Raw genomic sequence first — 14,442 nt, forward strand, 5'->3', positions numbered from 1 at the left:
TAAAAAAGGCAAATGTTTTGTCCAGACCATGCAACAACAAAAAAACCATTGTATGGAAATCTCCAAAATGATTCTGCTCAACTGTATGCCATTAGCAAATGCGATTATAGATGAATTATTTTTTTCCTCTTCCCCCCCCAGCACCCCCGACTCAAAACATCTTCCCACAGCTATGAACAGACACAAAATTGTACAATTGTTCAATTGTTCATTGTAAGTAGGCCTAACTGTTCTTTTCCATCTTTCTTTCCCATGCCGTCTATTCCCACTTTCAGAAAGCACCCAGGTAGGCTACTGCTGGACAGGTGAGACCAGACCATGGCTCCTCTGACACCTCCTCCCCTGTTGTGGTTATGGCTGACCCCTGTCCATCCCGCTGGGTAGCTGGGAAAGATGCTCTATCACCAATGACCTATCTCATCCAGCAGCCCAACCAGGAGACTGACAGGACAGGATGGACTAACATACTCTTTAGCCCTTCTCAGCTCTTACAACAACTACCTCCCCAACTCCAGACCATTACACTACACTACTCTGTTACTGTGCTGTTCTGTTTGTATCCTTCACATTGCCACCAGGACAGTGCAGCTAGGCTTTAGGCTGGACTGTCTGTCAGCATGCACAGGGCCAAGGGAGGGCCTGGCCCCCCACACTTCCAGGACATCTATGAATTCTCCCTGGATGGTGATGAGACCACAACCCAGATCTTTCTGCGGGGCCCGGGGAAAGCCATGGAGGGCCCGGGAATGCCCCTGTCCCCTCACTACAAGTACATCCAGACTGAGCACCAGCAGGGGGGTCTCTTCTCCCTTGGGCCCCCTACCCATGGAGAGGCCCTCGCGGCCCCCCAGGGAAAGAAGAGGAGGCGGTGTGGCGTGTGTGGCCCCTGTATGCAGAAGGAGAACTGTGGCACCTGCAGCAACTGTATGAACCGTAAGATTGGGAAGCAGATCTGTAAGCTGCGTAAATGTGACCAGCTGAAGATGAAGGGACAGAAGGACTGGGAGGTGAGTGGAAATGACTGACCAGACTTCTAACTAACACACATTTTCATGATATATTCCCAGTGGCTATTTCTCCTAGGTCAGTGTGAGACTGTTTGGAGCTGGTTGAGGGAAATTGAAGTTGTAAATCTTTACTAGAAAATGTCTCTAATATATAGGGCCCTAAAATGTAAATGTCATGATCCATATAAATTTAACAGTTTAAACATTTAAGGGTTTTATAGGTTGAGTTTTGTATACAGATAATGGCCATATGTGGACGTACCACAACAGAGGAGGATGGTATTTGTGTTCCATAACTGATTAATCACATTCATTTTAAAACAGCTAACTTTCCTTTTTGAGTTTGTCAAAGACAGATTTTCAAGTGCATGTAGCTGGCTGTCTTAGGTTTTCATCAGACCACCTAAGTCATAACAAATAGCATGTCTGAATGGACAACTTAGACAAAATTCAAGCTAAGTTGTTGAGCAACTAGTGGACCTGTCCTTGTCCCAGACAGACGTTGTAAACCAGTCATAATTCCTCAGCAGATTTCCAGCCTGTTTGACCAGCGGGTTGTCATTAAAGGTCAGGGAAACAGATGAGATGTCCACTGAAGTGTGTGTGCCTGTGGCAATGTGCGTGTGTAGATATAAACTAGATTTACATGTATTGCAGAAGATTTTGACTTCTAGAAAGCTTAATACATTACATTTTGGTTTGGCCAAGTACTAAGGTTTTGTGCCAATGTAAGCAACCACCCCAACGTTCTCCATTAGCTCTGTTTGTGGAATAATGAAGATGAGGGTTGTGTTTGGTTCCTCCTTCCATTCAACAAGAATTCCTTCTAGCTCCTTCTGCGTTTTCTTCCCTGACTCCTGAAGCCCCGCACTGGCACTCAGGGTGGGGGTCAACCTTAGGGCCAGGGCCACTCCGAGTGAGGGTTGACCTTAGGGTCAGGGCCACTCAGAGTGAGGGTCGACCTTCGGGCCAGGGCCACTCAGAGTGAGGGTTGACCTTAGGGCCAGGGAGGGAGGAGGAGGAGGGAGGGTGTAGTGGTTGACCTTAGGACCAGGGTCACAGAGGGAGGAGGGGGGAGGGTGTGTGTGTGCGGTGCGTACGCAGGACGGGGGATGGGGTTGAAAGGTAGGATCAGGGTGGGGGTTGACCTTAGGGTCAGTGCAACGGTGGAGGGAGGGTGTGGGGGTTGACCTTAGGACCAGGGCCCCGGAGGGAGGAGGGGAGTGCGGTGAGTACACAGGATGGGGATGGGGCTAAGAGGCAGGAGGACAGGAAGAATGTAAATAAATAGTCAGCAGCGAGTAGGAAGGGCTCAGGAAAAACTGTGAACTGGCTAGGCAAGGCCACAGGAAAGAGGCTGCTGCTCATCTACTCTTTCCTCCCTTCTTCCCTTTCTGTGTGTGTTTAAGAAAGGGGAGGGGGGGCTGTACACAGAGACATGGGCAACATTTTGGACATGGTGGCCTATAGCCTTGGGGACAGAGGATAAGATCTGATCAGGGGGGAAGAGGTTCAGTTAATCACAGGAAATATTGGCTTACCTCCTGGATTGCCCTCCCCTGCACTGTCACTCTGTCCCCTTTGTTTTCACACTGTCACTTTCCCAGTCTGATTGGTTACCTAGACCTCAAATGTGGTCATATTTAAGATGAGGGTCATGGAGAGGAGTTGTAACTTGTAACCCAGACATTCCAGTAGTCCTGCTTTAGTGGGAATGACTTCAATTCATATCCATATCCAATTCATATCCTAATTTATCATCCTGCATTCGCATACAGCACTTGTCAAAGTCATTCCAGGGAGGGCCGAGTGTCTGCAGGTTTTTGCTCCACCCTTGTACTTCATTGATGAATTAAGGTCACAAATTGTTAAGGAACTCCCCTCACCTGGTTGTCTAGGTCTTAAATGAAAGGAAAAAACAAAAACCTGCAGACACATGGCCCTCCGTGGAATGAGTTTGACAACCCTGACTTATAGTAACTGTATATTCAGGGACCTACATTGTAGAAACACCCAGTTATATCTAACACGATACTCATGACCTCTTCTATCTGTCTCAAGAGAGGAATACAGAAGCAGCCCAGCTAGTGTTTATGGACTGGAAAGATGATCCTATGCCACAGACCAGTGACCTCGTAGGAGAACTCTACCTCTGTTTAACCTGGAGTAGGCCTAGCTAGGGTCTGATCCAGACTAGTGTCTGCCCTAAATCATTTTTATTAACCATTAATACTGATCTGTCTGTTTTTGTATCTGTCTTTTTAGCTTTGTAGATCTAGTTATAAGTTAGACCAACAACTTAACAGTGTTGGAACATGTAACTGCCAAAATAAAGGAAACGCCAACATAAAGTGTCTTAATAGGGTGTTTGTCAACCACAAGCCACCAAAACAGCTTCAATGCATCTTGGCATAGATTCTACAAGTGTCTGAAACTCTATTGGATGAATGTGACACCATTATTCTACAATAAATGTTTTTTGTTTTTTTGGTGGTGGTGGAAGACTCTGTCTCAGGCACCGCTCCAGAATCTTCCATAAGTGTTCATTTGGGTTGAGATCTGGTGACTGACACACACACACTTTAAACCCCCTATGGTTCTTTGAGACCCCCTTTTCAAAGTCACTGACATCTCTTCTAGCCATGGTAGACAAAATAATGGCAAATTGGGCATTGTTATACAAATTCAGGAGTATTTCCTTTATTTTGGTAGTTACCTGTATATTGATGGTGATTTTCTCATAGAAACAAACCATTGCACCCTGGTAACAGTGTGATTAGAGATATCAGAGTTATAGGTGATGTGTGACTAATAATGTCTGTCTATCTGAACCTGAAAATTCCCTCCCCCCGTCACTCTTACACACCTAACACACAGGGATAGAGTGTGTGTGCGGTGGGTGTTTGTATGGGCCATGCTATAACGCAGACTGTATTTACAGTGTAAGATTGTAATGGCCAGCCATGAGTTGGATGGACAGAGAGAAGAGGCTGTAGCTGTGCTCCTTAGGTGAACTGTATTGAGCACAGAGGTTGAACAGCTCCCTCCCATCTCCCTCCCATCCCCCTCACCTCTGTCTTCTCTGAGTCCCCATCGCCTTGGCATCTGTGGTTGCCATGGAGCCATGAGGAAGCCTTGGCAGAGAGCTCTGTAAATATTGTACATATTTTTATATATATATATTTTTTGTTGCATTTAAAATAAAAATTGTGTGGGGTGAAAACCTGTTGAAGGTTGAGCTAAAATATCTGGTGGTGACCCATGGAGTTGCAGGACTGATGATGGGAAGTCTGGTCAGCTGGCTAGCCAAGCAAACAATCTAATTTGAATGATGCATCAACGCCTGATCAACACAGCAGTGGCTTTTTATTCCACCTGCCCCTGTTTCTGGAAGGATGTGGACTGTATGAGGGGATGACAGATGCTCGCCTCGTAGGACACTTACTGATTACTGCCGAGGTGTGGTGGTCTCAGGCGCTTATAGCTGCCAAAGCATCACAAGTGCGTGCTACACTTTCGGTAGTGGATGTTCCAGCCTTCCTACAGAGGAGAAGTACTAGCTGTGAACTTCAGAGACAGAGGTGTCTGATGAAAAGCTCCGGGCCTGCCTGTCTGATGTTTCTCCCTCCCTGGCTAGACCATCGTCGACACCTCCACTCACGCTACCCCTGTACTGAACTGCATCATGGTCTGGCTGTGGAAGACCTTCTCCCATCAACTACTAGCTCCCTGAATTATTTAAACAATTTGAAAGCGACTTTGAGATTCTGTATGAAAAGAGCAATATAAAATAAATCTATTATTATTCATCTCCATCCTTCATTGTCCTCTCCAGATGAGAGCTGGCCACACATCTCATGGTGTTTATTCTATAGGATTCTATATGTTCTATAGGATTGAGGTCAGGGCTTTGTGATGGCAACTCCAATACCTTGACTTTGTTGTCCTTAAGCCATTTTGCCACAACTTTGGAAGTATGCTTGGGGTCATTGTCCATTTGGAAGACCCATTTGCGACCAAGCTTTAACTTCCTGACCGATGTCTTGAGATGTTGCTTCAATATATTCACATAATTTTCCTACTTCATGATGCCATCTATTTTGAGAAGTGCACCAGTCCCTCCTGCAGCAGAGCACCCCCAAAACATGATGCTGCCACCCCCATGCTTCACGGGTTGGGATGGTGTTCTTTGGCTTGCAAGCCTCCCCCTTTTTCCTCCAAACATAACAATGGTCATTATGGCCAAACAGTTATATTTCTGTTATATCAGACCAGAGGACATTTCTCCAAAAAGTAAGATCTTTGTCTCCATTTGCAGTTACAAACCTTAGTCTGGCTTTTTTTATGGTGGTTTTGGAGCAGTGGCTTCTTCCTTGCTGAGAGTCCTTTCAGGTTGCCGAAACAGGACCCGTTTTACTATGGATATAGATACTTGTGTAACTGTTTCCTCCAGCATCTTCACAAGTTCATTTGCTTTGTACCAAAGTATGTTCATCTCCAGGAGACAGAACGCATCTCCTTCCTGAGCGGTATGATGGCTGCGTGGTCCCATGGTGTTTATACTTGCGTACTATTGTTTGTACAGATGAACGTGGTACCTTCAGGCATTTGGAAATTGCTCCCAAGGATGAATCAGACTTATGGAGGTCTTGGCTGATTTCTTTTGATTTTCCCATAATGTCAAGAAAAGAGGCACTGAGTTTGAAGGTAGGCCTTTAAATACATCCACAGGTACACATCCAATTGACTCAAATGATGTCAATTAGCCAATCAGATGCTTCTAAAGCCATGACATAATTTTCTGGAATTTTCCCAGCTGTTTAAAGGCACAGTCAACTTAGTGTATGTAAACTAAACTAGTGTCTGTAAACAATTGTAGGAAAAATTACTTTTGTCATTCACAAAGTAGATGTCCTAACTGACTTGCCAAAACTATAGTTTGTTAACAAGAAATGTGTGCAGTGGTTGAAAAACTAGTTTTAATGGCACCAACCTAAGTGTATGTAAACTTCCGACTTCAACTGTACATTACTCTATATTTAAAGATGTATATGATGTTTTATAGGTCTACTGCCTCTTTTATTTAGCCTGTATTAAGCCAAGTAAAAAAAAAGTACGTAATTTAGACATCTTCTTACAATAACCATGTGGCATGTTTTGATCACATACCCGACTGTGAACCAGGCCTAATAAGCTGTGAGCAGTACATATGACAGGAGCGATCACACTTCTCTTAGTTCAATGTAGTGATGGGTGACAGCCAGTGTTGTGTGTGTGCTGTTGAAGAGGGAGGGGAGTGGCTGTTATTAGGGATTAACCGGAGACTCTAGAGACCAGAGGCATGGTCACATGAGAGGACAGGGTGGATGGAGTCAGACCTGAAATAATACTGTTAATAGTGTTGTAATTACAGCCGGCCCCCCACCCCACCCCCCACCCTCCTTTGAACTGTAGATCTTTACAACTCATCATTAAAGTGGTTGCAATGAGTCTCCCTCCCCCTGATTCTGTTCCTCAGTCTAGATGGGTGTGGGAGTGGAGGTGGGTTGTCACAGGTCTGGGTGAGTGAGGAGAGTCCTGGGGGGTTGGTAACCTGTTTACACCAGACTGAACACCACTCATTCTTGTTTAATTTGCAGGGGTTGAACGGGAGGATGGTGAGGCCTGTGTTACCAGGCACTGTCATTTGTGTGAGTGGGGGTGAGGGAGACTGACTGACAGGGTACGTGGGAATACGCTGAGATTTAGTTATGGGGGGTCTTGTTTTTTATATCAGGATTACAGTAATGTCATTGCGCAGATGGGATTGTACGTGTGTGTGTGTGTAAAGACATGGTGATGGCCGTCTGGGGTTGCCGGGTGTAGTGTGACCACGTCAGTCAGTACTGAGTATTGAGATGGGTTGGAGATATAAGGTAAATTATGTGAGACTGAGTAGTCCACAAACTTCTGCGTTAGTCTCGACTCAGAGTCGCATGTCTAACAGACCTTACTACAGATATATTTTTAATTAATGTAAGCACTGCAGAGCAAGAGCATGCTCTCCCGCGTGCCACAGACACAAGAAAGGCATGGCACGCCGTCAGATGCATGACGATGTTGGTCGGTCACCACCCATAACACAGCCACGCTGCGCATCTGCTCTCGCTGTCCCCCACACACACAGTCTGTCACATGGGGATGACGCTGGAGAAGCAGGTACTGGGAGTCAAACATTTAATAAGGAACAGACATGGAACCAGACGGGAACAGCGTCAGCACAAGGGTAACAAAGACAAAAACAATCAATACAGCAGTGGGGAACAGAGCAGGGAACTGACAAATATAGGGGAGGAAATAAACAGGTGATGAATGAGTCCAGGTGAGTCAAATATCGCTGATGTGTGTGACAAGGGAAGGCAGGTGTGCGTAATAGATGTCAGGAGTGCGTGATGCAGGGCAGCTTGGCGCCCTCAAGCGCCAGGGGGGGGGGGGGGGGGAAGCGGGAGCAGACGTTACACACTCACTCACACAGACTCTCTCTCACACACACACTCTCACACACGCGGCAGCGGGCGTCTCCAGTGAGTGACGTCAGAACAGGGGATTTCACACACCAGCCATATAAGAGGCTGTGGCTCAGACAGACATTACAAACGCTGTGTTACTCACTGACTGCTTTACTACCACTCCAGTCCCGCTCTTTCTCTCTTTCTCTCTTTCTCTCTCCGTCCTCAACATGAACTCGTTCACTCCGTTTGACTTTTACCCAGTCTTTTTTCTCTATGCCATTTTTTCCCCCCGTTTTCTACTCTCTCTTTCGTCATTCTGTTTTGGTGATTCGTGCTTTTTCAACAAAGAATTGTCACTTGTAAAAAATAAAATGTTGCCACTATACAGCAACACTATATCCAGGTAAGCCCATATACAGTATATTTGTTGCCTGGCACTCTGATTGGGAAGTATAAGAACCTGACAAAACCCTAGATACAACTCCGCTCATGCCAATAGTTCACTGGCATTCACAGACCCATTACTAGTGTCAGTAAAAACGAAACAGAGAGCATATGAACCTTTTACCTGGGTCTGAGACGGTACTAGCAGGACATCTCTCTCTCCCTTTAAATTGACATAAGCAAAACACTTCCCCCCCAGACCTCCTAGATATGATCGGTGTATTAGTCTCGCAGGGTCAGGTTCCTAAAAGAGAAAAACTCCTCTGCAGAATGGAGGGGGAGCAGTTTTATTGTATTACCTTGGGGGTTATTTTGTTAGAATGATACAAAATAGGCAATGTGTTTTCTTTAATTTCATCTTTTGTCAATGACTAGTGTTTGCTACATTACACTGTCCGTGTATGTGGATGTTGAGTCAGCATGTTTAAATGGCTGTGGTGCTGTGTAAGTGTCTGTTCCCTGCTACACAGGGAGCGTGTGTGGGTGTGCATGCGCACTCTGCACTGTGCAGTCCAGTCCAGTTATTGCAGGCAGCCCTGACACAGATGGTCCTCAGTGATACCACATACCAGAGTCATTGTTTAGGAAAGCCGAGCTCCAGGAGATAATTGACAGCCATAGAGAGGTCCCATCCCCCAGTCCACCTTCTCTCTCTCTCTCTCTCTCTCTCTCTCTCTCTCTCTCTCTCTCTCTCTCTCTCTCTCTCTCTCTCTCTCTCTCTCTCTCTCTCTCTCTCTCTCTCTCTCTTTCACCCTAGCAGCAGAGCTCAGGATGGCTGCTGATTGGTTGCTTGACTCTCTTTGTGTGCTATGTGTAGCGTGACGTCTCGCCGTATGTGTGTGTGTGTGTGTTTTCATGCGAGTGTATGGTTGAAGGGGTAGGGGGGAGTTTTCACAACACGAATGCAGTTAGCTTTACTCGCTGGAAAGACAGAGGGAGGAGGGGGGTTAAAAGATTAAAGAGGGAGTGGGAGGAGGTAGTGTGTAGTGCAGCAGTGAAAGCGATCAGAGGCTGGCTTTAAAAAAAACTCCCGTGTGTGTGCGCGCTAGACCTATTGGTGTAGGGGAACAAGCGAGGGAGAGAGGGAGGGACAGAGAATGTGTGTTTGTACTTGGGCTGAAGTAAAACAGGATTTAAAACACAAGATGGCTTCCTGAATGGATTGGAGCAAAGACGAGAGAGAGAGTGATAGTAGGGGTTAGACGAGAGGAAGCTCAAGTCTTCTGATGGGGATACGGCCAGCCGACGGAGAGAGAGAGAAGCACACCAAGGCAGATTGGCTCACTGGGTAAATATTAATTACCAGGCAGAATGCCGGCCCTGGAGGGGGGTATATTTGAGATAGAGTAGAGGGGGGCGGAGAGACCAGGAGGGTTAGCTGGAGACAAAACACTGCCGGCACTCTAAACAGCTAGATGGGGGTAGGGTTAGGTGGACAAATGTAAACTGCAGCTATTGTTTCATTACTTAAATGATTACTGTAAATGTAACAACCCCATTGCAGTGTCTGAACGTTGCTTTTATTCTCTTATTGACAGTAATCTATACATGAATATAAACTGTATATGAATTATGAACATGTAATAATTCATGACCATTTACCTGAAATATTAAGTTGATATGAGGTCATGGTGATATTTAAAGGCAAATACAGTAGCTACAATCGTGAATAGAGGCTCTCCTCTTTCATGATGCATTACATCATTTTATCATTAAAACAGAATCCTTGCTCTCTCTCTCTCTCTCTCTCTCTCTCTCACTCTCTCTCACTCTCACTCTCACTCTCTCACTCTTGCTCACAGCAGTGAGGAAGCACCAGCTTGGCATTTGAAGACAAATGGAAGTGATATGTGTTAGGGTTGTTTTCTGTCAGGAGGGGAGAATATGACAATGGGATTATATAGGGAAAGATGAATGAATATAAATATTCTTTAGGCAGTCATGTGTGGAGTGACACCTCTTTAAAAAGGCTCATCATATTATTCTATTGATTGTTGTTCCCCCCCCCCTCTCTCCCTCCCTCCCTCCCTCCTCTCTCTCTTTCTACCTGTTTTGAATGGCTGGAAAGGTGGAACATTTTGAGGACAACAGTAAAGCCTGGTTTGTAAAGGCCAATCTGGGGACAGAGGTAAGAGAGACTCGACCTGGGGCAGATAGACAGAGCTGGTGGGTGTAATATCTGGTCTATTTCTTTGTTATTAGTGTGATTGGAGAGCTTCAGTCCTTGTGTTCCTGCTGGTCTCTCATCTGTCTGTGATGTCCCTTGTCTGTTTTGTTGTCTTGGTGTTGTTGGTTTAAAATAAAGACTTTAGTAGGGTTCGAGTAGTAGCTTTCCATACATTGGGAAGGGAGGTAGGCTATATACTGCTGCAGCTTTTTTAGTGTGTGTGTCTGTGTGTGTGTGTGTGTGTGTGTGTGAGCACATGTTCATGTTTATGCATCATATTAGTGAGCTTCACACTTGCCCCTGATCTACAAACAGACATACTGTAAATAGACATCCACTGTCGTGCCCATGGCATCTGTCTGTTGGCGCTCACGCCGGTGACCATGTTTGGTTTGTGTTCAGAGTTGTCTGAGCTCTGTGTCATAGAGGAGAGGTGTTTAAAGTCAGGTGTGTAAACCAACACATACTGTAGTGCAGTGTGTAGTTAGTTCTCTTCCCCCTCTAGCTCGCTGCATGGCTGCTAGTTCAGCGCTCAGGCTTTCTGGCGGCTGCGTCGTGCACTAGGTTGTTGTGATTAAGTGGCTGGCGGCAAGGCTGGGTCGGATTTTAAAGCGTCCCGGGCTGGGTGGCGATTGGCGGCAGAGTCAGGCATGTGCTGAGAAAGGCGGCCAGCGAGAGGAGGAGGAAAGGAGGAGGAACCGTAGGCTCAGGAGACAGGGGGCAGGCCCTCCTCTCAGAGTTCTGAAGTCAGCTGAGCTAAAAGTTAGTGGGTCACACAGACACGCATGCGCGTGTGCGTGTGTGTGTGTGGTAACCTGTAGCACGTGGCCTCTAAGCGCTGGCGGGCTGTTGTTCCCTGGTCTACCAAGTCGTGGCACGCTGGTGTGTTTATATACGGAGTGAATCTGCTACGGTTTCAGACAGAACATTCTGTCCGTGCTGTTGCTGAACTGGCAGTCTGTTTATAGCAGGAGACTGGCAAAGCTGATCAATGTCCAATATTCTGACACGTGTCTGTTTTTGGAGCATTCTGTCATTGTTAGACTGGTTGTCAATGTTGAGTTTTGACATGTGTACCTCTGTATACTCTGTACAGTCACAGTTATTTTGGGCAGAATTTAGTTGAAGGCTTTTCTTGTTGAACTGACTGTTTTCACCGTTTCAGTTAGACATGTTCAGACAGTCAGAGAAATGGTTGTCATGTTAGTTTTGACCTCAGTGAACTTCCGCAGGTTTGCTGATAGGCTACATTCTTATCAGCTAAGGCTCTTGGGCACCATCTGTTGTCATGATTAAAGAGAGAGTTCACCCAAATTACAAAATGAACAATTGGTTTCCTTACCCTGTAAGCAGTCTATGTACAAGGTATGACAGCAATCCATGCTTGGGTTTAGTTTATTTGTCCGTGTCTGGCAGTGTTTCCAAATGCTAACATTTTAGCATTTGTGACACAATTCCCATTCAAGTCATGGGGTCGTTATTAGCATTGTTTGCATGTTCAAATCATCTATACGTGACTTTGGTGAGCTTCGCAATCAATTTTTGGATGATTTAGACATGATGCTCGAAAAATGCTAATATCGGTCCCATGACTTGAATGGGATTTGTGCCACAAATGCTAAAACGTCATTATGGAAAATAGTCAAGGCCGGCTTACCCCATCCATACAAACATCCCCCCCCCCGTTGAAGAATCACTTCAGCATACTCTATAAAAGTCTAGTTTTCACTCTTTAATTCTACATTGTATATACATACGATATACAAATAAATATACACATTCAATGTATACATTTTCAGTTCTAGAAGGATTATACTGGGCTTTGTAGTAGGGTTCTAACACTTTGTAGTAGCTTTTCAGGAAATGCTAGAGCAGTGTTAGTTACCACAGTTACCATGCTGGTGTGATTTCTCTTCTCTTCAAATGAAGTGTTTCCTGTTCATTCATCAAATGTGCACCTGCACCATGCGCAAATACACGTAGACTGTAAAGCGGAAAGGTGGATGGAACAAAGACACTGAGTCATTGTGTTTCTGACTACAGATGGAAAGTACTGTGCTAGCGGGTTTGGTTTAACCAGGGTGTGTACCAAATGACGACCTATGGGCCTTGGTCAAAAATAGTGCACTATAAATGGAATATGGTGCCATGTTGCGGAATCCCCTCCCTTGATTTAGAAAGGGTTAGCCGTGACCTCGTTTCTGTGGCAACAGTGAGTGGCAGATGACATCATGGCATGACCTCCCTCTAGGATGGTCATGTGTTGAGATGGGTTGCGTGTGTGTGTGGGAGCGATGTGTATGTAGTATTTACAGGAAGCGTGTGGTGTTTCAGGATAGCTATTCCATTCAGCTTGTTGGCAATAGGCCATGGACTGTTTGTTGGATTGAGAAGGTGGAGTTTTGAAAAGACTGCCCACATGTAGAGAGAACAAATGTCAGAGCTTTCAATGAAGAATCAAGATGCACCTGTGTTCTGTAGAAAACAGCTCTTAGGAACGTATCTGTAGAGCACGAACAACAATTATTCCATTTGGTTGTATTTCCATTGGTTACGTCAGATATTCTTTAATTATCAATAAAACCTGTTTAATACCTCTTGAAATCAAGTGTCTGTCACCCCTTTATACTCCCCAACCAAGATGTGCATGAAACATATTGAGCCTCAGTGGGAACCTAAATGACATTTGGATTCATGTTCTGTATTCACCAACTCATGCTCCTCCCCTGATGCAGTCTACAGGGACCACTCAAATGTCAAGAAGGGGTTGAGTATCATCAGCATCCCTGTTGCATGTTTCTGCTCTAATGAACACTCTATAATGGACTCTCCTGCAAGTGGTGTCTCTTCCCCCTCATCGGACCTGTCTGTGGGGCTGACTGAGGACACATGGCTTGGCCTAAGTGGTGTCTCTTCCCCTTCATCGGACCTGTCTGTGGGGCTGACTGAGGACCCATGGCTTGGCCTAAGTGGTGTCTCTTCCCCCTCATCGGACCTGTCTGTGGGGCTGACTGAGGACCCATGGCTTGGCCTAAGTGGTGTCTCTTCCCCCTCATCGGACCTGTCTGTGGGGCTGACTGAGGACCCATGGCTTGGCCTAAGTGGTGTCTCTTCCCCCTCATCTTACCCGTCTGTGGGGCTGACTGAGGACCCATGGCTTGGCCTAAGTGGTGTCTCTTCCCCTTCATCGGACCTGTCTGTGGGGCTGACTGAGGACACATGGCTTGGCCTAAGTGGTGTCTCTTCCCCCTCATCGGACCTGTCTGTGGGGCTGACTGAGGACCCATGGCTTGGCCTAAGTGGTGTCTCTTCCCCTTCATCGGACCTGTCTGTGGGGCTGACTGAGTTTACGGTGCCCTGGAAATGGTGTAGCATGTTTGTAGTGTTGTGGCTCTCGCCCGTGCCGGCTGGCGTCTGGTTTCTCCTGGAGTATAGAATGGCTGAGTAGTTAACGAAAAATGAATGGGGGAGGAGGAAGAGGCTGTAGTGGCATGTGTTTAACTCTCACCCCTCTGCTGGCTACTCTCCCTCTCTGACTGGGAACTGTTTGTGTATAGTACTGTCATGAATCCTGCCAAACCATGATTATTACATGTCACAATTTAGAACGTATCCCTGTAGCTTTGTTTTGAGTTTTCATGATATTGGAGGCATGTCAGGTGTGTTGCTTGGAGTCATGTCTGGTGTGTTGCTTGGTGTCATGTTTGGTGTGTTGCTTGGAGCCATGTCTGGTGTGTTGCTTGGAGCCATGTCTGGTGTGTTGCTTAGAGTCATGTCTGGTGTGTTGCTTGGAGCCATGTCTGGTGTGTTGCTTGGGGCCATGTCTGGTGTGTTGCTTGGAGTCATGTCTGGTGTGTTGCTTGGGGACATGTCTGGTGTGTTGCTTGGGGACATGTCTGGTGTGTTGCTCGGGGCCATGTCTGGTGTGTTGCTCGGGGCCATGTCTGGTGTGTTGCTTGGAGCCATGTCTGGTGTGTTGCTTGGGGACATGTCTGGTGTGTTGCTTGGTGTCATGTCTGGTGTGTTGCTTGGTGTCATGTTTGGTGTGTTGCTTGGAGCCATGTCTGGTCTGTTGCTTGGAGCCATGTCTGGTGTGTTGCTTGGAGCCATGTCTGGTGTGTTGCTTGGAGCCATGTCTGGTGTGTTGCTTAGAGTCATGTCTGGTGTGTTGCTTGGAGCCATGTCTGGTGTGTTGCTTGGAGCCATGTCTGGTGTGTTGCTTAGAGTCATGTCTGGTGTGTTGCTTGGAGCCATGTCTGGTGTGTTGCTTGGAGACATGTCTGGTGTTGCTTGGAGACATGTCTGGTGTGTTGCTTGGCGCCATGTCTGGTGT

General features: G+C 46.3%; 1 protein-coding gene across 4 annotated transcripts in view; it reads left to right on the forward strand.

Moving 5' to 3' along the window:
- The window catches only part of LOC110536245 (methylcytosine dioxygenase TET3), an 81,360-nt gene that overhangs the window by 6,513 nt on the left and 60,405 nt on the right, over nt 1–14,442 (forward strand). The window contains exons 2-3 of one of the 4 annotated variants that reach the window (XM_036936141.2): nt 276–1,007; nt 10,011–10,070. In XM_036936141.2, coding sequence (XP_036792036.2) covers nt 618–1,007; nt 10,011–10,070 — 450 coding nt within the window. In that variant the 5' untranslated portion in view covers nt 276–617. Of the gene's footprint in view, nt 1–275; nt 1,008–8,797; nt 9,231–10,010; nt 10,109–14,442 lie in introns of those variants that run through there. The other 3 variants (XM_036936143.2, XM_036936144.2, XM_090191017.1) reach the window with 3 other exon arrangements.

The sequence above is a fragment of the Oncorhynchus mykiss genome, chromosome 11 (genome assembly GCF_057628025.1).
Source record: "Oncorhynchus mykiss isolate SJ-2025 chromosome 11, ASM5762802v1, whole genome shotgun sequence".
NCBI classification, from domain to species: Eukaryota; Metazoa; Chordata; class Actinopteri; order Salmoniformes; family Salmonidae; genus Oncorhynchus; species Oncorhynchus mykiss.